At 44.9% G+C, this 25,800-nt stretch overlaps 1 protein-coding gene across 2 annotated transcripts in view; it reads left to right on the top strand.

Moving 5' to 3' along the window:
* The window catches only part of IL17RD (interleukin 17 receptor D), a 71,466-nt gene that overhangs the window by 28,471 nt on the left and 17,195 nt on the right, over nt 1-25,800 (top strand). For both annotated transcript variants that reach the window (XM_060631367.3, XM_060631366.3), the window contains exons 2-5: nt 13,629-13,686; nt 18,083-18,208; nt 22,784-22,902; nt 23,400-23,520. In XM_060631367.3, the coding sequence (XP_060487350.3) occupies nt 13,629-13,686; nt 18,083-18,208; nt 22,784-22,902; nt 23,400-23,520 (424 nt within the window). The remainder of the gene's footprint in view (nt 1-13,628; nt 13,687-18,082; nt 18,209-22,783; nt 22,903-23,399; nt 23,521-25,800) is intronic.

Raw genomic sequence — 25,800 nt, 5'->3', positions numbered from 1 at the left:
TGAACTCACGAACGGTGATGTGACATGAGCCGAAATCAAGAGTCGATCGCTTAGCCGAGAATTTAGTTTTAACAAGCAAATTACTTCCTCTCCACCACTCGGTCTGTAGAATCTCCCCACCCTGGCACTCTTCCAGCTGCCTTACTCTGAAGAGTGGTGCTCCTAGATTTTTATTTACTGTGTGGGCTAGAGGATGTTGTCAGCCCTCTTCTTGGGTTTGTCAGAGTTTCCCTTTTCATTTTACCCAATTCTGTTATTTACATGAGACTAGCCAACGAATCATAAAATCCCCTAATGTGTAATTTTTTAAAACTTTCAGGATGAGTTATAGTAATTGGGTTACCCAACAGAACAGCACTCAGGATACCCACATCAGCAGGTCGCCTACATGTGTTGGGCACTTCACTGGGAAACCTTCTTGATATGTGTGTCCTGTTGCCTTTTCCATGTACACAACCAGCTGTGGAACAGGTGAAAGGGCCTGTCTTACTGCTTTTGAATAGTGGTGCTTTCTCTTTGTGAAAAATGGATGGATAATGAAAGCTGGCAGGACCTTAAGAAACCATTTGGCCCAGTGGTCCTAATTCTTACCTCATTAGGATCTTTTGTTGTTTTTCTCATTCGTCCCACATGCTTCTCCCAAAAGGAACTGTATTCATTATTTGCTAATGGAGATTTATCAGAACAAGTGTTCTGTATGTTAGGATCTAACTTAGGTCAAGCCATAGTCCATGTGATGCATGAAATAGAGACAGTCCGGAAGAGTCTTCAAAATGCTGGGGCAGGGAGGATGTTTGGGAGGGTTTTCTCTTTGTTTTTAATGTAGGTATAATTGAGATATGATAGTGTGTAATTTTGAGGTATATGATAAGTTGATTTGGTTACCTTACATGTATCAATAGGATTACCACCGAAGCTTTAGCCAACACCTCTACCAAGTCACATAATTATCATTTCTTTTTTGTGGTGAGAATGTTTAAGATCTGGTCCCTTAGCAATTTGGAACTATAAAGTACAGTTTTGTTGAGGTTGACTAGGGAGGATTTTCATATTCTCAGTACTTAAATTCCTTTTGCTTTGAATTTGTTATATTTACAAAAAATAATAAAGCCCTCATCAAAAGAAAAGCCTACACTTTTCCTAGAAACTTGAAAACCCAGTACTCAGGTGCTCTATTTGAGAACCAGGGAATATCTCACCCCTCACGGGCAGATGGGGAAGTGGCAGGTGCAACATGGTACCCATCCCACCTTCCTGCCCACCTTGTCCTGGACAGCTGTGCCTGTCTGGGGCTTTTCCTTCTCAGCCCTCCTGTGAATTCACTGGCTCTGTGTCCACAAAACAGTGCTACTTACCTGAAGGATGGCCTTGTATTGACTCAGCTCCTCATTCTTAGATTGTAATCATTTTAGCCAGGAACTTTGACCTCCCTTTTTAATTTTAGTTTTTAACTAAATTTTAGGTTTTTTTTTTAACGTTTATTTATTTTTGAGACAGAGAGAGACAGAGCATGAACGGGGGAGGGGCAGAGAGAGAGGGAGACAGAGAATCGGAAGCAGGCTCCAGGCTCTGAGCCATTAGCCCAGAGCCCGATGCGGGGCTCGAACTCACGGACCGCGAGATCATGACCTGAGCTGAAGTCAGATGCTTAACCGACTGAGCCACCCAGGCGCCCCTTAATTTTAGTTTTTAAATACTTAGTCACTGCTTTAATTTTTTTTCTGGGAAGTCTCTGTTTCACCTCATGACAAAATATAACAAGCTTCTAATTTACTTCCCCCATATTGCTTTGATTTTGTAAACATCTCTCACGGGAAACCTAATGAAGGGGACAAGATGCATTGATTTCTTCCTATTGCCTGGCCAAGAAAGTGGTGTGTGCCATTTTGCTGGTCTCAGCCCCATCAGAGAGGAGCTGGAGCCCAGTACCAGGGCCACTTTCTCAGGGAGGAAGTGTGTGGTTCCACTGCCTCATCTGTCTCACATGAATCTGATTTCCCCCTCTCTATCAATCCATGCCAGGAGTCCTTGGAGAGGTAGTTTGGGGAGGCCTTCATTCCTGGGAAGTCTGTACTGCCTCCTCCACCCATGGGAAGGTTTATCTAAGTCTGAAATCAACCAAGACAGTGATTCTCCATTTTTACATCATTCTTTGCCCTCCTTCTCAGAATGACATTTTAACTGTTCAAGGAATTTAAAACAAAGCTGAATATTTCTTGGCGAACACAATTATTTCCTGGCCTAAATCACACAATGATTTAACTGGTATGTCACTGTGTACGTGTGTGCTTTAATGGGAATTGCATGTGGTATCATTGGGAAATTAGGAGAGTCTTGTAGATTTATTGCTTATAGTTTAAGGGCAGACTGCTGGCTTCCATCCAAAAAGCGGGGAGACGTAAGGTTGCAAAAACCATTAATGTCTGAGTATATTCTTCCGATTGCCTACTATTTTGAAATTAGCTTGGCAGAAGGTAAAAATCAGAACCAATGATGAAATACTTTACCCTTTGAAACCTGTAAAGTTCATCAAAATAAACTTGTGGGGGACTTGGTATCATAGATGTGCTGGTGTCCTTTCTCTGCTGTCTACCAACATCTTTTTGAAGCTTTGAAGGTGTTTTGGTATGTCTGGAGTAGAAGTCAAAACCATAGATTATTCTTCATTAAAAAAAGGGGGGGGAGTTTTAGATTATCCCCCACTGTGGCTCTTGGGCGAATATTTTAAAATGCATCCAAAACCTAACCCAGTTTTGTGTGTTGACCACAGACACCACAGGCTGCAAAGGCACTTGAGCAGGAGCAATCAGTTCTCCATCTTCTGGATACCATAATATGTTCCTCCACTGTTTAACTATGGCGGATGGGGGTGAGAAGTAGCCACATTGTTTATTTTTTAACTTGATTCAGTGAAACTGACTTGACTGCAGACATGACTATTGTCACTTGTCTGAAAGGTGCTAGGCACATCTCATAATGGGCTCCTTTGCATAACAGTAGAAATACTTGCCTTTTGTATTGCTACTTTGTAAAGTTTGTGAGTCCCAACATCCTGAACCTAGTGTTTAATTATTGAATTGTAACAAATATTGCCTATAAAGGATTATAACTGAGGAATCAATCCAGAGTTCTATTTAAAATTGAGATCTTATTACCAACCATCTTCCTCTGCCCTTTGAATTTAGCTTTTAACCACCAAAGTTTCCCTTGGATCACTGAACCACTCATGGTGTCCTTCTACAGACCTGGTGTTAAGCTATTGATCTATGGTTAGGGCAGGCAGGTGGGGGCCCCTGAATGGATTGCATGGGTCCAGCCAGAAGCTTCCTGACATACTGTGTGCAGCTTTGTGTGTTTGTACGTGTGCCACAGCTCTCACCAAATTCTCAAAGACATCTGTGTCCCCACGTAAGAAGCTGAGACCCTCTGTTGAGAGGGCTGGAGGAATAAACGAGAGGATTTTAGTGATGTTGGTCCTGATGGTGTTAGTATTGCTGAGAAAAGGGAAGGTGACAGTAGGGTTGTAGCTGTGTAGCAACTTACACTTCCCCCAGTTTCAGATGTGATCAGTGTTTCAAAGCCTGGGAGTATCACGCAAACCTTCGGCACATCCTTGCATCTTGAGACCGTCTTGCACTTGAACCCATGAGCACACATGAATGGGACACCTGTGCCTACAGAGATGCTGGGCTGGGTGTTACACAGCCTGGGACTCATGTTGTCCGAGCACCTTCACCTTTGTTCATTTTTTCCCCAGTTAATGTCAGACAAGTGATACAGACCTGGTATCTGGCAGGCGCTGGGTAAATGCAAGTAGCATGTTTGTAGGGGACCTGCTGTAGGAAATCACATTTGTCCACCTCTTCTGCAGAAAAGGAAGCTATGCTCACTCAACCCAGAGACTTGATATTGCTCTCAAGTAACTCAGATTCCCACAAGTCGGGGAGAACCAAGGCCTCAGAGAATTGAGTGTTTGGTGGGTCGGAGGAGTGGCGGAGGTGGGGGGGGGGGGGTGTTGTGGGGGAGGAGAAGCTTGTTCACATGCTTGTTAACATTTGAGGGTCTTTGACAAAGGAAGTCTAATGCCCTGCCCCGGTCAGCCGGCGATTGCCCCCCGGGAGGCCCTGTTGTGCACAGGAAGTCAGACACTAATGATGTTAGTGAGGGGACAAAGGCGCCCAGCCCGGGAAGGGCCTAATTGCTGTGTCCGGCTCCCAGGCGGCCGGCCTCAAGCTGGAGGGGGCTGGGCAGGATGCGCTAAGTGTTAACACCTGGAGCCGAGCTGCTGACTTCCTGGTGCTTTTTTTTTTTTTTTTTCTCCTTCTTCTGTGTGGCTGGGTATGCACACATACAGACACACACATTCACGAACTTTGGCTGCATCTCAGGGGGACATTTTGGGATGTGATATCTAAGAGACTAGATGGAAATGGTTCAATCTGGAGGTCACACTGAGCTGGGGCAGGGCCGAGAACAAGTTCCCCCTGAGCCCCCTCGATCTGCCCATGGGACTTGGTGATTGCTGCTTCACCTCTGGGCTGGCTGATTCCCTCCCTTCCCCCCAGGAAATCTGGGAAAGGCCAGACCTGGCGGAGAAGCAGATTCGTATTAGAGGAGTCACTGTTGCTTTGGTTTGAGACATTCTAGTTAGAACTGATGGGAGAATGCTCCCAGGGGAAAGAGAGATGAGGGTCTTGACCATTGTTTTAAGCCAGCTGGGGTCCTAGGGAGGTAGGATGAATGGCAGGTTGAGGAGTGGTCGTGGGCACCTGCCAGCACCCAATGAGGGTTGCTTTCCTGTATGTATGAATCCATACCTGGGGGGGGGGGGGTTGGTTGGACAGGCTGCCTCCCAGAGAAGTGGAGAAGCCCAGACGTACCTCCTAAGGTATTTCTAAGTGGGGGCTCCAGATTCTTTGTGTCTATATATGGCTTTCGACCTGGGTTCTGTGAAGCCCTCGGTGGCCTCTGGGAGTTTTGGGAATGCCCCCAAATTGTGTAAGAATGTTTTTTTGGGGGGGGGGGGCGCCTGGGTGGCTCAGTCTGTTAAGCGGCCGACTTAGGCTCAGGTCATGATCTCGCGGTCCGTGAGTTCGAGCCCCGCGTCGGGCTCTGTGCTGACAGCTCAGAGCCTGGAGCCTGCTTCATATTCTGTGTCTCCCTCTCTCTGCCCCTCCCCTGTTCATGCTCTGTCTCTCCCTGTCTCAAAAATAAATAAAATGTTAAAAAAAAAAAAAGAATGTTTTGGGGGGAAGTTGGGTAAGGAATGTTTCTCACAGGATTCTCCTATGGGTTCTAGAAACCTTTTTGCCTTAACAACAATTAAAAATGAAGACCCCCTACCTTGGCCAGTAGCCCTGCTGGGAAGGCATTAGTGGCTCACTTCTTGTGATGGCAAGTGACAGAGCCCGAGCCTGGGGTCCCTCCCGTAGACCAGCAGTGGGAGGCAGCTGTGCACATAGGTGGACTCACTTGGATTTTTGCAGCCAGAGAACAAGAGAGCTTAAAAGGGGTGCTTGCAGCCTGTCTCCCTCCTGGAGGAAGGGGGAAAAGCCACAAATAACTTTTGAAAAAGGGTCTAATGTTGACTTGCTGCTTCCCACTGTTATTTTAAGGAGGTTTTCTCTCTGAGACCACCATGTGGACAGAAATAATAGGCTGACAGAAGGTCCCTTGCTTTCTAGTGTAGCCTGTGATGTTTCGATTTGCACTAAAACCTAAAAGGGTGGTCTTCCATAATTTCCAAATATGTGAAATCCACCTTGAAGGAAGCACATGTGTGGGACACACTGGGGACCTGCCTGACTGGAGGAGGCTTGGTCCCCATGGCAACATCACAATCCCCTATTTCTGCAGGCATTTGTGCTGTAAAAGCAGAATTCCAGATGTGATACAGTATTTGGAGACTCTGTCCCGGGGCCTCGGAAACAGTATTTGAAGCGGTACAATTCAGTGCACGCTCTCTGTGTGGTCCTAAGGCTTTTTATTAGTAGTTTTGTTTTGATCCGAACATTTCCTCTGAGCTTAGGCATAACAGGCATGTGTGTAGCTTGAAGTTTTCCTCTATTGTCTAATCACTGTTTTGCCCTTGCAGGGAGATACTTTCTTGAGCTTCTGGAGTGAAGTCTTTGTAACTACCTTTAACAGCTAAGCGAGAGCAAGCCGGTAGCTGGTTTGCTGGGTGGGTGTTTGGGTGGCTGGTTGCTTGCTTCCTCTTCGTACCCAGTGTTTACAGAACACCAGTTAATCTGTGTCTGCGAAGTTGTCTGTGTGTGCGTTTTAAACTGCAGATGGGCTGATAGTTACCTTACAGATGCCAGCTCTTTAACATGCCGTTCTCATTTGAGTGGATGGGAGTGCTGTGTGCAGCCAAGGGAGAGGGTCTGGCTCGCTATCCGGAGGCATGTTTTATAGCTTGCTTTTAACGTTTTGAGAACTGGAGAAATGGAACAATCCTGTCTATTTGTGAGTATCAGCCACGGGAGAACACACAGCCCAGATCCTTAACAGACTAATTGGAAAAAAGTATTTGGGCTTTTGCTTCGTGAAAACCAAGGAGACTGGAGAGCTTTGTTTTGTTTTGTTTCTAAACACAGGAGAAAAGTCAGAGTGTGTGTGTGTGTGTGTGTGTGTGTGTGTGTGTGTGTGTTGATATCTCTGGGCATTAACTGCACGTGTATATTCCAGTGGCAAAGCAATAAGAAAGTCAAAATCTGGAGCAGGGAAAGACATTTAAAAACATACTAAATTCCATTTAGGTAATGGCCAGTTAGAAAAGTTGCTATTGCAATAAATAAATATATCAAGTCAATACATTGTATACCTTAAACTTATATATTGTATGTCAATTCTATTTCAATTAAAAAAAAAAGTTACTATCTGAGAGACAACTCCTATAAATACCTTAACACATCTTTATCTTTAGTGAATGGATTTCCTTGGGTCTGAGGTGAGGGTGGGGGTGTAGAGGAGGGGTAAAATAGTGAAAGGCAGCTTAGTTGGAAACGAGAGCTCTCAGTTTGATAAGCAAAACACATTGTAACTTGGCATAGGTTGGCTCCATGTTCGAGCTCAGAAACAATTGTCCCTTCAGCTTTCCTTTGGGGAGCGTGAAATTAGGAACATGTGTGTGCTGATTAGCAACATGTCAGAGATGAATCATGATTACGGCTTTGGTCTGGTACACAGGCGATGCTTTGGAGTAGTGATTTCCTACCTCCTCGAGCAAATCTCTCTAATTAGCTTAAGATCTTTGGGTCTTTTTGGGCCGACGTGGTAATTGCTGGTGGGAACACACTGGCACTCCCCCAGAGCTTGTGTGTTCCCCACTAGACATCCAAAGCCTTACCTCCCCAAATCAGACAGCTGGCACTCTTCGTTTCTGAAGTTGGTTGCATCTACTTGGAAAGTGGGAGAGAACAGCTCTCGGGAATGTAGAGAAGAATATCTTGAATAGATCCAGACCCAGGCTGGCTTTGTGATTTATTTTCCTTGTGTTTTGGGTTTGCCGGCATTCTCCTCAGCTTACATCACCTGGGGCTTCTCTCCTTTTTTCTGACTTCTCCCCCCCTGCCCCCCCCCCGCCTTTTTTTAGCTAAAGGTTTGAACTGAAGTTAAGTGGGATCTGAATTCATCTATGAAACCATCTGAACCGAACTTGTGCAGAGTAAATTGACCCCATGTTCTGCCTCTTGCCTTTACCACGTCCACTGGTCACAGGCAAAAATGTCAGTCCTGTAGTGCATTTGAAGCCTCACAGAATTGTCTGCTATCTTTTAAATCTCCTTGACACGCTGGAAACCCAAGGTGGAGGAAAAGGGAAAATAGAAAGTATAAGCTGGCCTTGGTTTTTTAAGTAGTTGTTCAGTTATCTTTAAAAAAAAAACAAAAAAAAAAAAACAAAAAAACCCATTCAGTTCCTTATGATGGATGCTCTTATTTAAATGTTCATCCAAACTCGGGTCACTAAAACATTGCTAGCTTTCTGAGAGGCCCTTAACTGATTTGAAAGCAGTCTTGTTTAGGCCTTGTAGTTTGGCCATGCCTTCCACTGGAAAGGGGCTACTATAATTAGCACAGTCCTTTTCAAAATGCATCTTTCCAAAATGGCAGTTAAGCTATTTTGGAGCTGGATTGGAAATGTTGCTCTGGGAAGTTGGTGTCTTCAATGGACTTAGAATCCCCAAGGGCCCCTCAGGAAATGGGCCTTCGGATGGCCCCTCATGGCCCGCGCTAGCTGCTCTGTGTGGGATCCCTCCCTGTGGCTGTCTTTGTGTCCAGGCCTTTGCTTCTTTGCCATATGGGTGGAGCATAGTGTGGGTTTTGAATTTTATTCCTTTAGAGCACTTATGGGTTATCCTCCCCTCCCCCTTTCCTGAGTAAAAGATGTTTTCTCCATTACGTTCCCATTTGCTGCTTCCGTCCCTGCTCACCATAGAGTGTTCATAGCAGAGCCCCAGGCACCTGGGGCTGGCTTCTCCCCTAGCATTGGAACAAATTAAAAGCTGCCCCCAAGTGCAGCAAATGGGGGTGGTTAATTAACTAAGAATGTGACACCCTAAGACCACAGCATTGGCATTTTATAGTTTTTAAGTAACAGGCCACAAACAAGTATTCTTAATTGTAAGCTCATTAAACATCAAACCAGGTATAGTAGCTAAAAGCTTTGGATTGTTTACTGAAAAACAGCTTGCAAAACCATTCACCAGCTTTGTAAGTTGCTCACCATGTTCTCTTAGTGCGAGTCCTGATTCTAAGCCCATAACTCACCCTGTCACGCAAGGCTAGGTCCTCTTGGGTTCTTGATCTGCATTCCCTAGTTTCATCATGTATTCATTCATTCGGGCAGAAAACTAATATATATCAAGGGCTGACTTATGGGCCAGGGCCGGACTGTGGTGCAAGCTTGGAGAAGGATGAGGGAGTAGGGGGCCGCCCTGGTCACTTTGCCTCCAGTCTCTTCCCATCTGATCCAGCCTGAGCACTTACCAGTGATGGGGGTCACTGGGTTGCCCAGTTCCCACCAAGACCATTCCTTAGTCTGGTGGTTAGTGCCTCTGTCACCTTGCCCTGACCTTTCCACCCATCTGCCAGACCCCCCAGGTTTGGATGCTAAGACTGGTCATATCTGGAGATGCCCCTTCTTGTGAGCGTTCCCCTGTCTGCCTCACGTACTCCCACACTGCACAGCTCTTTGCTTATTAGGGCAGGAATCTTCCCAGGAATGGTAACATAACTATTTCAATGTGTCATGTGCTGTGCAGAATACTTGATAACATGTCTTCTCATACAGTTCCACACCGAACTTTTCCAAGAAGTTTTATTCAAACACTTTAATAGCTCACGAAAACGAGGCTCAGGAAAGTTTGGAAGCTTGTCTAAGGTCATACACCCTGAAAGGGGGAGGTTTGAACACACATCTGTACAACTCCAAAGCCCGTCCTGTTAACCACTCCTCCACTCCAGATATGCCCCAGGCTAGCCCTCAAAAGCGTGCATCTAGGATGGCAGAATCTGAAGCCACAGCTTGATGGGGCATGTTTCATGTCTGCCTGCAGCCGGGGTGGGATAGAGGGCTGTGACAAGTAATCGATCAGTCTGCCCTGGGTGTGGGAAGGGGAAAATGACAACACGCAGCACATGTGTGACACTGAGATCCGTCTCATCCATATTGCAGCTAAAGTATATGTATGTGTTAGCTTTCAATTACTGCTGTAACAAACTGTCACGATTTAGTGACTTAAAACAGCACGAATTCATTATCTTATAGTTGTTGGAGTCAGAGTTCCAAGATGAGTCTTATGTGGGGTTGAAAATCAAGGTGTTGATAGGACTGGCTCCTTCTGGAGGCTCTAGGGAGAACCCTTTTCTGCCTTTTCTAGCATCTAGAGGTGCCTATGTTCCTTGGCTTATGAGCCCCTTCTATCCCCATCTTCAAAACCAGTAGTGTAGCATCTTTAAATCAATGTCTGCCTCACTGCCTTCTGCTTCTGTGGCCATATCTCCTTCTCTGATCTTCCTGTATCCCACTTACAAGGACTTGTGTGATAACATTGGGCTCATCAACATACTTTCTCCATCTCAGGTTCCTTAAACTTAATTGCATCTTCACAGTCCTTTTTGCTGTGTGCAGTAACCGCATGGGTCCTGGGGACCTGTTGTTTTGTGGGGCTGGTATTCTGTCTACCACAAAGCATAAAGAAAACAGTAGTGCTCTGTGGGCTAGTCTGGGCACACCGTTTCTCCTGTGGTTTCTGAGGGCTCTGGAGCAGCGGGAGCATTTGGGTGCGAAGCGAGGACAGCCTGTTGGAGCATCTGTCTGATGGCATGTGCTCAGAAGCCATGCCCTGGATGACTGCCAAGAGTGACAGGTCTCCCAGTGCACACAGGAACTGGTACTTCTGATGGAGTTGAGCTCTGTGCTCTATTGCCTCTGAACTCAAGGATGAGGCTTAGTCACAGGGTCTTTTGGTCTCTGATTTTTGTGTGGAATTAGAATGACCGTTTTGCATGTGCATTAACAGAAGTGCCAGGCCAGTCAGGTTGTGAGGGTGGGTTACTGTACTCTCATCGGGTGAATATGCAGGCACATCTGTGTGTCAGGAACACCGTGTGATGGAGCTAGACGGACTAAGGCAGAAGCCCATGGGAGGAGCAGGTCTTGGCTGGTAGGAAGGGCATTCTGGGATACAGAAGCGCTCCTGAACTTGTGCTGAGCAGTAATGCAGTGACTGGAGGAGTTTGGCAGGTGGGGAGGGGAGCGGCTGAGAAGACAGGCAGGAGCCACATCGGGAATGTTCTAGGAGGGACAGGGAGCTAGTGGTGGGCTTGGAGCAGAGGATTGAAGGCAGAATTGCACATTAGGAGATCACTTTGGTGGCCAAAGCCCCTGAGATTAGGACCCAGTTCTGGTCGATGACCAAAAGTGCCCAGCCCTGCAGGGGTGGGGTCAAGGTGGAATGCCCTGTGGGTAGTGAATCGACACTGTATGCAAGCCTCACTGTCCTTTGAGGCCACGCTCACTGGGCCCTCTTCTGAACAGCTCTGCATACAGCACAGACCTTATTTGGAAGGATTTAGGTTCTTGTCTGCAAGATATAACACATCTCACGATATTGGGCTTCTTTCCACAATGCAAGCTCATCGCAAGTGCCCAGTACATACCTGTTAAAAACATGCTGCAGCAGGAGCCCCTGGCCAGTTCAGTCAGTAGAGCATGTGACTCTTGATCTCAGGGTTGTAAGTAGGAGCCCCACATTGGATGTAGAGATTACTTTAAAATAAAATCTTTAAAAAAAGAAAAAAAAAACGTGCTGCGATGGAAATATGAGGAGAACAAGAACAAAGTGAAAAGCTGCTAGTCCTACAAGTAAGGTGACTAGTCACTGGTCACTAGAGTCCTACAGACCTCAAAGCATGCTATTAAGTGAAATGCATTTGCTTTTTGGAAAGTGCTTCCTCTACATGGCTTCACGTGGTCCTCCTCAAACTCCTGTCCCAGGGGAAAGTCATCCAAATTATCTTTTTAGGAAAATAGTTGAGGGCACTCCAACCTGGTGGAATGAAGAGGTTTGCCCTTGGTCACCAGCAGGAGGATGGAAGGATTAAGATACCCACCTTGGCCTGTAGATGTTTGCCCTCCGTGATGCTCCCTTTTCCTCTCCCTCGTAGTTCGGTTACCCTTCCTTCTTTCAAGCTTCTGGTGTGTGCTGTCCTCACCCTTGAATCATCCTTTGTGAGGTGCTACCTCATGGCATGGTAGCAAAGGTGCTACCTTATGGCATTTCATAAGCTGTATGTTTATTTATGGCCGGCTCTTCACCTAGTTGCACCCTCCTTGTATGCCACGCTGAGGGTTCCTGGAGAGTCAAGGCGTGGTTTGAAATTTGTCTATATACCTGGCATGTGATCCACATACCCAACTAGTCTCCTTTGAAGGAATGAACTACTGTGCTCCTGAGGACAGGACCAGTGGCTGTTTTCCTCACCACTATACCTAGCATGATGTCTAGCTCATAATAGTAATTAATGGTAAGTGATTTTATATCTCGGGGGTTTTTAAGGGAGAAAGGTGTGGTTTGGGGCATTTCCTAAGGGTTTTGGAGAGATTGCATTTTCTCCTGCCTGGTTGTGTCTGTCTGGGCTTGACCATCTGGAAGTTGGGCAGACTCTTGTGGCACATTAGAGGCCTTGTCCCTAAGGATTTACGGAGGCATTTAGGATTTTAATAAGAAAACAACCCTTTCCAAAGTGTTTTAGCTCAGGGGAGGAATTCTGGAATCTTGTGTATGTGGGAAAAGGAGGATGGAAACAGGAAAGGAAACAGGAGGAGGAAGGTGAATCAGGAAGAAAGGGAGCCTCCATAGATCATGGGCTAGTGTACCATGTTGATTTAGATTTTGTTACTGCTTATTTCTCACTTGAATTAGAAGAGTGTGTGTGTGTGTGTGTGTGTGTGTGTGTGTGTCCCTTTCTGCACAGCTGTGCTTTCCTAAGGTCCATGTTTATCTGAGCTCAAGGATACAGTTTCAGTGGGCATGCCTGGCTTCAGGATAAAAAGCGTGAACATGTCTACAGCATATGGATATGATGGGGTTGTGGCCTGAGACCCTGGGCTGCATCAGAAGTATTCTGCACATCGTGTCTCAGTGTGACAATTGCCCATTAAATACCGGGCTGCCAGCATATGGTTTTCCCCAACATCCCCTTTGTTAAGTGGAAACTTTAGCTGTGTGGTTAGAATATTTTCCCATCATTTAGCATTTCAGAATTAACTGTTTTTGGAGACTTCTGCAATTAATGCTGAATGGCACATTTGCAGATTATTACAGAAATAGTTAAACCAGAGTCGGCAGGTCTGTAGCTGCTCTTTCCCATGATGGATAAGTGGTGGGTTAGGAAAAGGCTGGGCAACGGGAGGAATCCGGTGCTCCCTCTGTGGATGCTGTAATTAAAGTGGGGAGTCTGGCGGAGTTGTTATCCCTGCTATTAAGAGTGCAGATGGCTAACGGCCACATCACCAAGAGTTAGAGTTAGCCCTTTTAAAGTCTTTTTTCTTTTTCTTTTATGACCCACCCTATATATTCCAAGCATAGGTATGGATACAGTGAAGAATTTTCTCATTAAAAGTAATGGCTTATTCCCACACTCATTCCCAGTCTTGGAATGAGAAACCTGTTTCCTTAGACTTGAGGAATTGCCTATCTGTCGTGGCTTAATAGAGCTTTTGGACGAGAGTGTCTGGTAGGCGAATTTTATAACCAATCAGTGCTCAAAGCAGATCCAACTGGAAGGGCTCCAGCTGGCAGCTCATGATCTCTCTCCCAATTTTACTGTTAATGAATTATTATTTAACCCCCAAACACGGAACAGCATGCTCCTCTTGTCTTAGGGAAGTACGTTCTCATGATGCCGTCGGCCTGGCAGTAGGAATCTCCTGGGCTGGAGGGAGGTTGGCAGTCAGTGGGGGGAGAAGAGGCACAGAGTGGGCGGGAGGAGTGGTAGATACTGCTCAGCGACTGGCATGACCCTGGGTCTTTGTTATCTTGTGTACATTTTGACTCCAAGGGATCTGTGCTGGAAAAGCAAATTGGCTTTTCTCCTCATCATGTTCTCTTGTTTTCCCACAGGGAGTGGGGCCGGCCAGCAGAAACAGTGGGCTGCACAACATCACCTTCAGATATGACAGTAAGTAACTGGCTTCACCGCTGAAGAATGGGGCCCGTTCAGTGATCTAAAGCTCACACAGTCATGCTCAATCAAGGACACTTGAGGTCCTAGGGTTGAGGAATTTTCTGAACCTGCCCAGGTTTATCAATAGAGCTAAAGCAGCTGGCTGAGTCTCCATTAAGTCACTCAAGTATTTGGGAGCCTGGATAGGTCAAGTGCCCTCCATAGTGTTGGGAGAAATTTTGGATGGAGGGAGACCTCCCCTGATTTCTTCAGGACATAGTCATGTCCTTAAGAACTAAGGCAGATGCCTGTAGGGCCCAGCATGGGACAAAGCTACTCAAGTGCAAGATGCTAGGGAGTAGCAGGGACTGTCTGGTCTGAAGGGGGCACTGGCTTCTCTCCATTCCAGCTCATGGTGGCCTTGAAATTCCCTGAGTGTGGCCAGATGTGATTTTGAAGAAGAGTAAGAAATTTGCATTTTTTGTCTAACCATTTTTTAATACTGTCATCTATTTAAAATTTTTCACACACATAGAGTGGGCCAAGTGAACGTTGCCCCAGATTTGCCCAAGGGTCTCCAGTTGGCCATCTCTGACTTCGCCTGGATTCCAGCTCTGGTTCCCTACCTGTCAGCTGTGAGCTGTGGCAGGTGATTTGACTTCAAGCCTCAGCTTTCACATCATATAAAATAAAGATTAGGTTCTTCCTCGGCATCATTTTGAGGGTTAAATGAGGTAATGCTTTTACCTGCTTAACTCAGTGGCTGGCCTAAGATGTGCACTCAGTAATTGATATCTGTTAATATTAGAAGTCATTCCAACCAGAATTGGAATACAGCATCTTTTTGGCCCTTTCTCTCAAGGAAGTGTGACTTAATCTGTCTGAATTGTTTCCTAAGGGCAGGGTGGGGTGCTTTTTCTGATTAGGCATATAGAATCTCCCCTCAGCAAATGCTTCCATGCCTGAGAAGGTAATTATATGGAATTGTGAGCATTTTAGCCTTATGAGCCATAATTTACATGTAAAAACGTTAACAAGAGGGAGCTTGACTCCTATTTAAGTGACTCCTAATCTTTGATTCATCTCTTGGAGAGGGTTGTGAATCCATGTAAATAATGGGTGTAGGTCACAGTGAGGCCTTTGAAATGATCACTGCTAGAGCAAGATTTTTGAGGTCATGTATACAATCTAACAATTTTAAGATACAAATATGTGTGTCAAATTTATGCCCGCAGTTGCTGACGTGAGTATTTTAAGTTAACCAATGAGGACTTACATTTGAAACAGACATTTCAAGTTAGTGGTGGGTGCCTGTTCTGGGTAAATGCTGTAATGCTAATGAAAGATTTGCAAGTCCAGGACACTTAATTCAGCTAAGTAAAGACATGTGTAAGAGAGCTCTCTTTGAGCTACAAAGTTAATTTCTAATATATGCTCTTGGTCCTGGCAGATCTTGTATTACATTCAAGAGTTCAAAATTTTCCGGTCAGCTGCAAACAAGTATTTGCAGCTCTAATTTAATACGGGGTTTTGTGAAAGAGGATCTGTACCTGTAAAACTTAAAAGTATCTATTGTTTTCTTCATGGGACTAAACATTTGGCCCATGTGCCTGATGCCCGTCTCTTAGTCATTTCTTTCTTTCTTACTCTTCAGCATTTAATTAGAATTTAATTCGCAACTTGAATTGACTCCTGAGACATCTGAAGCTCGGTTGCATTTTGGCAAAATGTCATTTGGGCATAGTTTTTTGGTAACCAGAATCCAAAATGTTAGAGTTGCTAATAATTGGATCCAGGTTTGTGTAAAAAATTTATTCATTGTTTTCCATTGAAAAGATATTTCTTTCTCTCTTCCACAAGGAAGTTTCTGTTCTTGCTCAGTTGACTGGTTACTCATTCTGTTTGGAAGAGCTGAGAGCCAATGATCAGGTTTTCGCCAAAAGGGTTAAACTACAAAATCTTATATTTCTGCTCTTTTGCCATTTGATGTTACAAAGAAAGGTAATGTCTTGCCATTAAGTCAAAACCGAATCTCCTAGGTCTCTACGCCTCCTTTCATTTTGCATTTCTCGTTTCTTCTTTGGGCTCTGAGTGGTAATGCCTGAGTAGGTTGTAATACATTTTCTTAATTCTTTGACTTTATATTTGCATAATTATATTTATAGAAACCTGGAGAGTGCTAATTTTGGCATTAGGAATGAACAAAGGAAAAAAAAAAAAACCATGATTTGCTCTTGTTTTCGTGCATCTTTTCCTAACAGCTGTTTAAGTCAGAGGTTTCGAAAAATGAAAAATGCTTGAAATTGACAAATCTGATGGTTTTTTGTTTTTGTTTTTTTTTTTTTAATATTGGGAAGCTTGTTTCAGCCAGGGATTTTTTCAGGCTAACCACTTCTGATTCAGAATTTACTATAGTCGTAATCTCTGTGCTGAGGCTAGAATGGCAAGAGCCCTTCATGAGCCAGGCTGCTTTCTGTCCAGACCCAGGGCTGGTCAGCAGCGGAATCCTAAGCCACCCAGCTGGCCTCTTAACTGCAAAACGTTTCCTCATTTGTACAATGTGGGTGTTAAACCAGATGTTTAAAGAAACATTTTTTTCTATTCTAAAATTCTCTTCTGCACCCAGAGAACATATGTTGTATGCTTCAAGAGTCAATTTTCATTAGAAGTAGAATTTGGTTTTATTAATTATTAACATCTTTTCAAAAGAAGTAATATTGAAATGTAGAGGTGGCTGCTTTTTAAGCAGATGGAGTTTCCGGAAGGGGGTGCAGTTAGGCAAGAAAGCAGGGCACAAAGCTCTGTGAGGGATGGGAGTTACCCGAGTGGGGGGGGGGGGTGCATTGTGGTGCATGTGTTTTGAATTTTAGTAAGAAATTTTAAAAGGACTTATGTTATATGCACATTAAAAGGCTTGGAAGCATGTCCTTTAGAAGTTGATAGTAGTTATCTCCGTGGTGGGAGGGTATGGATGACTTCTATAGTTTTCTTATGTTCTTTTATAATTTTCAAGTATTGAGGGAAGGTTTTTAGTCATAAAAATGGGAAATGTGTGCTACGGTGCACAGCAGGGGCACTGGGAGTGCAGCAGACTCACTGAGCCTAGAAAATAACCCCTTACTGCTTCACCTCAAAGAAAAACACCCCGACTTTGGAGGGGTAATGAGTAGTTTTGGACATTAGATGGAACTGAGGACCTTTTGCAGCAGATACCAAAGAGAGTTTTCAAGTTTAACCACTGAGAAAGAAATGGAGATGAAGCAGCATAAAAATTGTGAGTTGGGGGTACCTGGGAGTTGTTAAGTATCTGACTCTTGGTTTGGGCTCAGGTCATGATCTCACAGTTTGTGAGTTCAAACCATGCATTGGGCTTTGTGCTGATGGTGTGGAGCCTGCTTGGGAATCTCTCTCTTCCTCTGTCTCTGCCCCTCCCCTGCTCACTCACTCGCGCGCGCGCTCTCTCAACGTAAATAAATAAAAACCTTAAAAAAATTGCCGAGGAGGGCCGATGGTTCTCCCCTGCGTCAGTGGCCAGAACAGCCCACAGCCATTCTCTGGAGTCCCATGCTGAGTCTGGCTGGAAGCTTCTGGCAGCTTTTTAGGATTCTGTAGACTTTGAAGATGTGTTTAGCAATACCAGGTGTCACAGTTGCTCACGTGGTAGTGGCCACATTGACACCTGGCTGCAAGTAATGTCCTCAGGCAAAATCAGAGAATCGGGTCTTCATTGGCTGAGTAATGTGGAACTCTTTGGGTTTGGTGGGCATTGTGGATGTCTTTGATTAACACATGGTGTTTTCCCTTTGCGATGCCAGTTAACACTGGAGGTGCTTCACTCATCAGGAAGTCAGTTAGTACCTTTTGCAGGTACTAATTGGATTGTTTTAACTGTCTTGCTGTGCGCCCCTCCCCCATGAGTCTTACCCTATTACTTCCTTTCCCTGCTCACTTTGCCTCCAGGTTTCTTCTAAAAACAAGCCCCAGTATTTAGCCATTGGTTTTGCTTCAGATCACTCTCTAATGCTGAAAACTGATGGAAGTAATGTAAATAATTCTTGATTTAGGTAAGATGTCATAACAGTAAAAAAAAAAAAAAAAGTTAATGCCAGATACATAGTCCAACTCCAGACTGTATATGATCCTCCCCTAATGCTGTCCTAGAAGTTAACTTGTGGGGGGTGGTGGTGGGATGGTGGTGGTGCTATAAATAAATTCCACGACTGCATCTTACAGTTTCCCAAGTAGTCACACTTTACTGTCATATTTGGGCTTTTGAGGCACATGTCTTTAAACAGAATGGCTTTGGCTGCCTCCAGATGGCTCTTTGTAATTTGAGAAGATGAACCTGGGAATAAAAAATTGTAAAATTTAAAGTTTTAATCTAACTGTTTTTGTTCTCGCAACTGTCTAGACTGCACCACTTACTTGAATCCAGTGGGGAAGCACGTGATTGCTGATGCCCAGAACATCACCATCAGTCAGTATGCTTGCCATGAGCAAGTGGCAGTCACCATTCTTTGGTCCCCAGGGGCCCTTGGTAAGTAGTCAAAATGGAGCCCAGCATGTGGCCTGTGTGGGTGGTGACCAGTGCAAGGGTCCCAGTGTGACAACCTGCAGGGGCCAGGCAGGTCTTGACATACGTGTAGCTTAGGTGTGCTTGGGCACAGATATGCTTCCTGCTTTATTGCATGTACTTCCTGGGCATGTACAGAGCTTAATACTGTACCCCATGGCTCATCTTTTGTTCCCTTGGCTGTTACTGAGAGAGATGTGGGTTTGAAGAATAATAGTGTATGGCAATAAATCGTGCTGAAGCCTTAGCCTTTGGGTCTAAGCAGTAGCCAGGGGACAGGTGACCTGTCCAAGGGCATAATGGCTTTAGCATCCAGCATTGGCCATCTGTATGCCCACATGGATATCTGGGCACAGCACTGGCACGTGTTGTGAGTTTACAGGAATATCTCAGTGCTCGTAAGAATCCATAAAATCAATAATTTAAGAAAAATGTTTTTTTTTTTGAGAGAGCAAACAGGGGAAGGGCAAAGAGAGAGGGGACAGAGAATCTAAGATGGGCTCCATGCTGACAGCAGCAAGCCCGATGCGTGGCTTGAAGTCCCTAACCATGAGATCATGACCTGAGTCGAAGTCGGATGCTCAACTGACTGAGCCACCCAAGTGACTCTAAAGTCAATAGTTTTTAAATCTTGGCAACTAACTGAATTTATGTGAACTGTGTGGGCTGAAAAAAATTCAAAATGAAGTAACAGAAAAAAAGCAAACCCACATTATCTGGTCAGATTCAGATTAGGACAGAGTTTGCTTGTCCTCTTTAATGAGTTGATGATATAAGAGAGGATGGGACAGCTGGGTGGGGGACATGGTCAGGGCTCATTTGTTCAGATGGGCCTGGGTGTGAACCCAGATTCTACCTGCCACAAGAGGCTGCTAAGCCTTGCTGAGCCCTGGCTTCCCCATCTGTGATGTGAAGATGACTGACGGCCTCCTGGTTTTTGTACGATTTCCACACACACGCGCATGCACGCAGTATTTCTAGAAAGAGTTCTTTTATTTTTTAAGTTTTTATTAAATAATCTGGGTACCCAGCGTGGAGCTCAAACTCACGACCACTGAGATCAAGAGTCATCCAACTGTGTCAGCCAGCCATCTCTAGAAAGAGCTCTTAAAATTTAAAACAGTGGCTATTGGGACACATGGCTGGCTCAGTTGGTAGAGCATGCAACTCTTGATCTCAGTTGTGAGTTCAAGTCCCATGTTGGATGTAGAGATTACTTAAAATCTTTAGGGGCACCTGGGTGGTTCAGCTGATTGAGTGTCCGATTCTTGATTTTGGCTCAGGTCATGATCCCAGGGTGGTGGGATCCAGCCCTGCATTGGGCTCTGCACTGAGTCTGGAGCCTGCTTGAGATTCTTTCTCTCCTTCTGCCCCTCTCCTCTGCTGTGCTCCCTCCCTCTCTCTCAAATAAAAAAAGCATAATAATAAAATCTTTAAGAAGAAAAAAAAATGGCTACTGTTATCATCATCAAAACCTGGTCCTCAAACCTGTTTCTTTGACATTGCCACTGAATCTTAGAATTAAAAAAAAGAAAAAGAAATCTGGATAAGGGAAAAGTAACATAAAGTCTGGATTTCTTAATCTGAACAGGATAATTCTCAGAAAAACCAGACTGCAGGAGAGGTGAGTGCAGAGTGAGGGACGAAGGATTAGATCCATGGGCCTGACTCATTTATCCGTGTAAATACTGCTGGGTCTGAACCCAGTGGGTTTTCCAAAAATAACATTATCTTAACATTTAAAGATAAAAACATTCTCTGTGGATCAACAGGAAGTGGTCATTCCATGTAAGGCTATACGGTTGAGGGGTTGGCCTGACAAATTGCAGTCTCCTTTAGAATGCAAGTAAGGGATGGAAGCTAGGTGGTTGGAAAACTAACAGGTGGAGCAGTGAGGGCAGAATGTGGTGCTTTTCCTGAATGACGATTTGTGGGTGGACAGGTTCTGTTTCTATCAGGTTCTATCAAGGAAAGTCCTGGGGAGCCTGGGTGATTTAGTGGGTTGAGTGTCCAACTTCGGCTCAGGTCATGATCTCTTGGTTCGTGAGTTTGAGCCCCGCGTTGGGCTCAAACTGTCAGTGCGGAGCCTGCTTCAGATCCTCTGTCTCCCTCTCTCCCTGCCCCTCTACCACTTGTGTTCTCTCTTAAAAATAAATATACATTTAAAAAAAAAGACTCCTTGGGTGACAGAAAAGCATATGGGTTAAGAGCACCAGCTTAGAAGGGTGTCCAACTTCAACTGAGGTCATGATCTCACGGTTCGTGGGTTTGAGCCCCACATCGGGTGCTGTGCTGACAGCTCAGAGCCTGGAGCCTGCTTCGGATTCTGTGTCTCCCTCTCTCTCTGCCTGTCCCCTGTTCGCGCTCTGTCTCTGTCTCTCAAAAATAAACAAACGTTAAAAAAAAAAAAAGTGTACCAGCTTAGAGCCAGACACTCCTGGGTTTGAATCCCACATCTGCCATTTAATTCCTGTGTGATCCTGGATAAGTCATTGTCTCTGTACCTATGTCCTCATTTGTAAAATGAGGACAATACCTTCCTCCCATGGATGCCAGAAGGATTAATGAGTTTTAAATGATGAGGAGTAAATACGTCCCTTCATGGGAAGTTGCTCTGTAAAGTTGTTAAACGTGTAACTAAAAGGAATTCAGAGTGTTGTGATAAAGGCGTTAAGGTTTACATTTGCTGCTTTTACCCCCACCTGCCAGACTTGGCATAGTGGTTTTTCACGCTAACCTCTTAAAAATAAGAACTAGGGGCTCCTGGGTGGCTCAGTTGGTTAAGCATCTGACCCTTTTTTAAAAAAAAATTTTTTAACATTTATTTATTTTGGAGGGGGGGGGGAGAGAGAGAGAGAGAGAGAGAGAGAGAGAGAGAGAACGGGGGAGGGGCAGAGAGAGAGGGAGACACAGAATTGGAAGCAAGCTTCAGTCTCTGAGTTGTCAGCACAGAGCCCGATGTAAGGCTCAAACTCCCAAGCTGTGAGATCATGACCCAGGCCGAAGTCGGACCTTAACTGACTGAGCCACCCCGGTGTCCCAAGCATTTGACTCTTGATTTTGGCTCAGATCATGATCTCACAGTTTGTGGGATCGAGCCTCGCGTCGGGCTCTGTGCTGACAACATGGAGCCTGCTTGGGATTCTCTGTCTCTCTCTCTCTCTCTCTCTCTGCCTCAACTTGTGTTCTCCCTCTAAATAAATAAACTTGAAAAAACATTTAAAAAATAAATAAAAATAAGGACTAGAACCACCTACTCCCACCTCAGCTGATGAATTTTATGAAACTGTGAGGTGCGCAGTCTTTAATTATATGAATCATCCAGCTTTTGTTAAACAGGAGTTCTAGGGACATGACATGAATTAAATCTTAGTTGCTGGTCAGAGACTGTGGCTCCTGTTGTATCTGAATCTTGGGCTGTGGGTCAGGTGGCTCTCACCCCCACAGGAAGCTTTAAACTTGAAATACAGTACAGCAGAGTCAGTGCCTGCACACTGTACCCCGTGACCCCTGAAAATGTGAAGCTCTAATTGTAACTCCTTTGCCCTACTCACCATAAAATACGTGTTCTTCATCAAATAATTATAGGATAAAAGAACCTTTTCGAAAAAGATTTTCCTGTCCTTTGCCATCGGTACTTTTTCCACCTGGTTAATTGCATCCTATGTCATTACTTTGCCCCGGGAGGGGAAGGGTTGAAATTGTCTCCTTGTCTAGTGTTCAGAAAGAATGCGAAATCGATACCGTGCCAATTGAGGCCGGCTTTGGGGATCTCCAGCTGCAGTCGGACCGCTCCAGTCTCCAAATGACGAAGAGCACTGGTACTGGCTCTTGTGATCAGCGGAGCTTAATCCTCAGGTGGCGGGAGGCTGGGCCGGGCGTCTTTCAGTGGCACTGTGGGCGTCTCGGGGCCTCTGAGGGCTGTATGAAGAGCGCACACTGGGCAGCCCTTGGGTGTCTGCCTTTCAGGCATGATTAGAGCAAGAACTTTGTCAATCACATGGGCGTTCTGAGCTATTTAATCCCAAGTCTAGAAACCCCTTGGGTGTAGGCACACACTTTGTTGGGAATTTTGTGCATTACTTGGATGAACCATGCCAGCAAAATATAGGACGAAAACTTAAAGCAGAAACATGGTTTACGGGAGTCCCTAGTCAGCATTGGGAATTACCATCAGCTGAATACACTCTGTGTCAGGACCTAGAAATTGTGTATTCCACTGTAGACTTTTAGGATCACTTGTGACTTGAGTCTATATATTTGAACCCTAATGTCACAGAGGCAATGGGCATTTGTGAAGTAGCTGGCTGGATTAGAGCTAATTAATTAGTAATGATGGGATGGAGAAAATCACCTGGCCTGTACCAGAGGAATGCGGGGTATGTGGTTTTCCTTTCTGTAAGACTCAGATGTGCTAGCCAAAGTAAGAATTCCTTTACCTCCGTTGTGTAGGTGGAAAGGATGGTAATCTTGGAGGAAGGAAAGTGTGTTCAAAAGTAATTAGGTCGGCTTTTAATAAAAGCATTCTGCTCTGCTTAGGCATCGAATTCCTAAAAGGATTTCGAGTAATACTGGAGGAGCTGAAGTCAGAGGGAAGACGGTGCCAACAACTGATTCTAAAGGACCCAAAGCAGCTCAACAGTAGCTTCAAAAGAACTGTAAGTCACACGCGGGGAATGTGCCCCTGGAGACACGCCATTGTTCTGGGCGTCTGAATGGTCTATTGAATGTCTGTGAAACTGGAGAAGGAGGGGCTGTGGGGTCCACCCCTCCTGCCAAGGTGGGCGAGAAACAGCTCGGCAACACCCTGAGCCTGCTCCACACCCAGAGAAACCCTCCAGCACCTCTCGCTGGTAAACACACCTCTCAGGTTACATGTCCTGGAAGGTGGCTTTGTGCACTCAAGAGCACGCGGACTCCTCCCCACCAGCTTTGAGGTTCCGCGTTCACCACCTAGGGCTTCTTTGCCAGAGCACAGGCAGCATTGTCAGTCTTTATTTCGGTTAGGGATCCAAACCTAAACTTGGTCCAGAAAATAGCCCCTAGCTCTGGAGCGGTGTCTGGGTGACTATCAGAGAGGACTGAAGGTCCTGTGTGTAGGTGGAGGGGTGGGTAATTTCTTCATGATATCATGTCTGTTTTTATTCCCTTTTAGGGAATGGAATCTCAACCTTTCCTGAATATGAAATTTGAAACGGATTACTTTGTGAAGATCGTCCCTTTTCCTTCCATTAAAAATGAAAGCAATTACCACCCTTTCTTCTTCAGAACCCGCAGTGAGTATGGCCTTTCTTGCCTGGTTCCCATGATGAGATTGCTCCTGATTCTAATGACTTTTTGGAGAAATATACCAAATACTGGTATGACACCAGCATCGTGAGGAGAAAAGCATCCAGGAAAAGTACCCAGAAAAGCAATTCTTAGAATTAGGATTTGGCCTAGGCAGTATTCACCCAATACTGCCTACGACACCCATTTCACGCTTGTTCAAGAGTAGATGTTGATGCTTGATTTCTTTTTTTTTTCTTTTTTTTTTAAAGTGCTGTCAGACAGCCATATATTAAAACCATTTAGGAAAAAAGAAGAGCAGGAATAAACAGTAGAAGTTGATTTTTTGGGGTGAAGGGGAGAGCGTGAAATAATCCATCTTTTACCTGTCATCAGGAAGGTGGCTTCTGTGAGTGATTGCCTGTTTTCAGGATTACATTAAGAAAATTAAGCAACAACCCTGAGATTGCCTTTTTCTAGAAAGTTTGTTTTTTTAACCTTCACGTGTCAGGTCCTGTGCTTTTTTTTTTTTTTTTTTTTTTTTTTTTTTTTTTTTTTTTTAATGTTTGTTTATTTTTGAAAGAGAGAGAGAGAAACAGAGCATGAGCAGGGGAGGGGCAGAGAGAGAGGGAGACACAGAATCCAAAGCAGGCTCCAGGTTTTGAGCTGTCAGCACAGAGCCCGACGCGGCGCTTGAACTCATAAACCTCATGAGATCATGACCTGAGTTGAAGTTGGATACTTAACCAACTGAGCCACACAGGGCACCCCTAAATGCTTTCTAAACACTGACTCAGTTTACCCCCATTCCAACCCTTCAAGAATTTAATTCTCTCATGTCCACTTATTACATGTGCAGTGATACACCCAGAGATTAAAGAGCCTGGTGGGAGCTGGGATTTGAACCCAGAAGTCTGACTCTGGAGTCCACACTCTCCAGCCAACCATGCTGACCAGCCAACCCTTTCCCGTCTGTTCTGTGCACGGTGTGGTGTGTCTTTCTTCAACCTGAATCGCTGCTTTCAGATTTGGTGCCGAGGCATCCTGAAACCTGCAGCCATTCCCTCTTGCCTTCCCGTCCAGTCTTTCTGTCCGGCATACCAGACCCCTGATGGTCAGCTGTCAGGCCAACTCAACAGCCCTTCCTATGTGGCCCAGTTGCCGTCCTCCTCCTCTGTGATGTTTTTGTTCTCAGCTGCAGCATTCACACTCTGGTTTTCTTTTTGCCTTTCTTTTCTTTTTTTAAACTGTGTTTCCTGTGCAGCACAATTATTTTATAACAGTTTGGTCTCATTTTCTTAATTAAAATATGATTCCATAGGGCAAAGACTATATGCATTTTACATCTCAGTGCCTTACACAGAACCAGTTAGAGGATTCAAATATGTTTAAGAAAAGCTTGCCTTAATCAGAACTAGCATAATTTAAGATAAAGTCTTCCCATCAGAATCATTGTGTCTATCTGGGGGTGAGGCAGAGGCGGGAGATGTGTTTATCACCATTTCCGTGCCCTGTGATCGTGATGCTGCCTTTGATTTTCTTGGCAGTATGTGGACATTTTCCAGAAGGTTCTCCCTGGGTTAGCAACATGGCATATTGGACTAGCTGTTTGGCCCCTCTCTTGTGTTTTTATCACATTTAAGTCCTGTTTCAAAACTCTACAGCCTAGTTTTCAGTGCTGGTGCCACTATTTAGTAGATGCCTGCATGCCATTTTTAGACTCCATCAAAAGGATTTTAAAATGTTTATTTATTTATATATTTATTTTTGAGAGAGAGAGAGAGAGAGTGTGCATGTGTATGAGTGGGGGAGGGGCGGGGGGGGAGAGAGAGAGAGAGAGAGAGAGAGAGAGAGAGAGAGAGATAGAGATAGATAGATAGATAGATAGATACAGAATCTGAAGCAAGCTCCACGCTGTCAGCACAGAGCCTGACTCGGGGCTCGAACTCACGAACCCTGAGATCGTGACCTGAGCTGAAATCGGACATTTAACTGACTGAGCCACCCAGACACCCCCAAAAGGATTTTAAAATAGAATGCTGGCAAATGTGAAAACAACCCAAGGCAGTTACTAGGATCACTCCAAAGTTCTCTTGCGCCTAAGCACCTGTGCAGTGGAGCAGGCTGGCGTCACTTCTGTTTACAGCTGAAACAGAGCCTCCATGTGGCCGTGGGCTGAACACAGTCCCACTGGCCTTGAAACTATGTAATGCTTGACAAGCTTTAAAAGGTTGGGTGACTTTACACTGTTTCCATTTATTTGGCACAAAATGAACTGCATTAATATT

This window comes from Panthera onca, chromosome A2, assembly GCF_046562875.1.
Source record: "Panthera onca isolate mPanOnc1 chromosome A2, mPanOnc1 haplotype 2, whole genome shotgun sequence".
Lineage (NCBI taxonomy): Eukaryota > Metazoa > Chordata > Mammalia > Carnivora > Felidae > Panthera > Panthera onca.
This window is presented reverse-complemented; position numbering and strand designations above follow the sequence as displayed.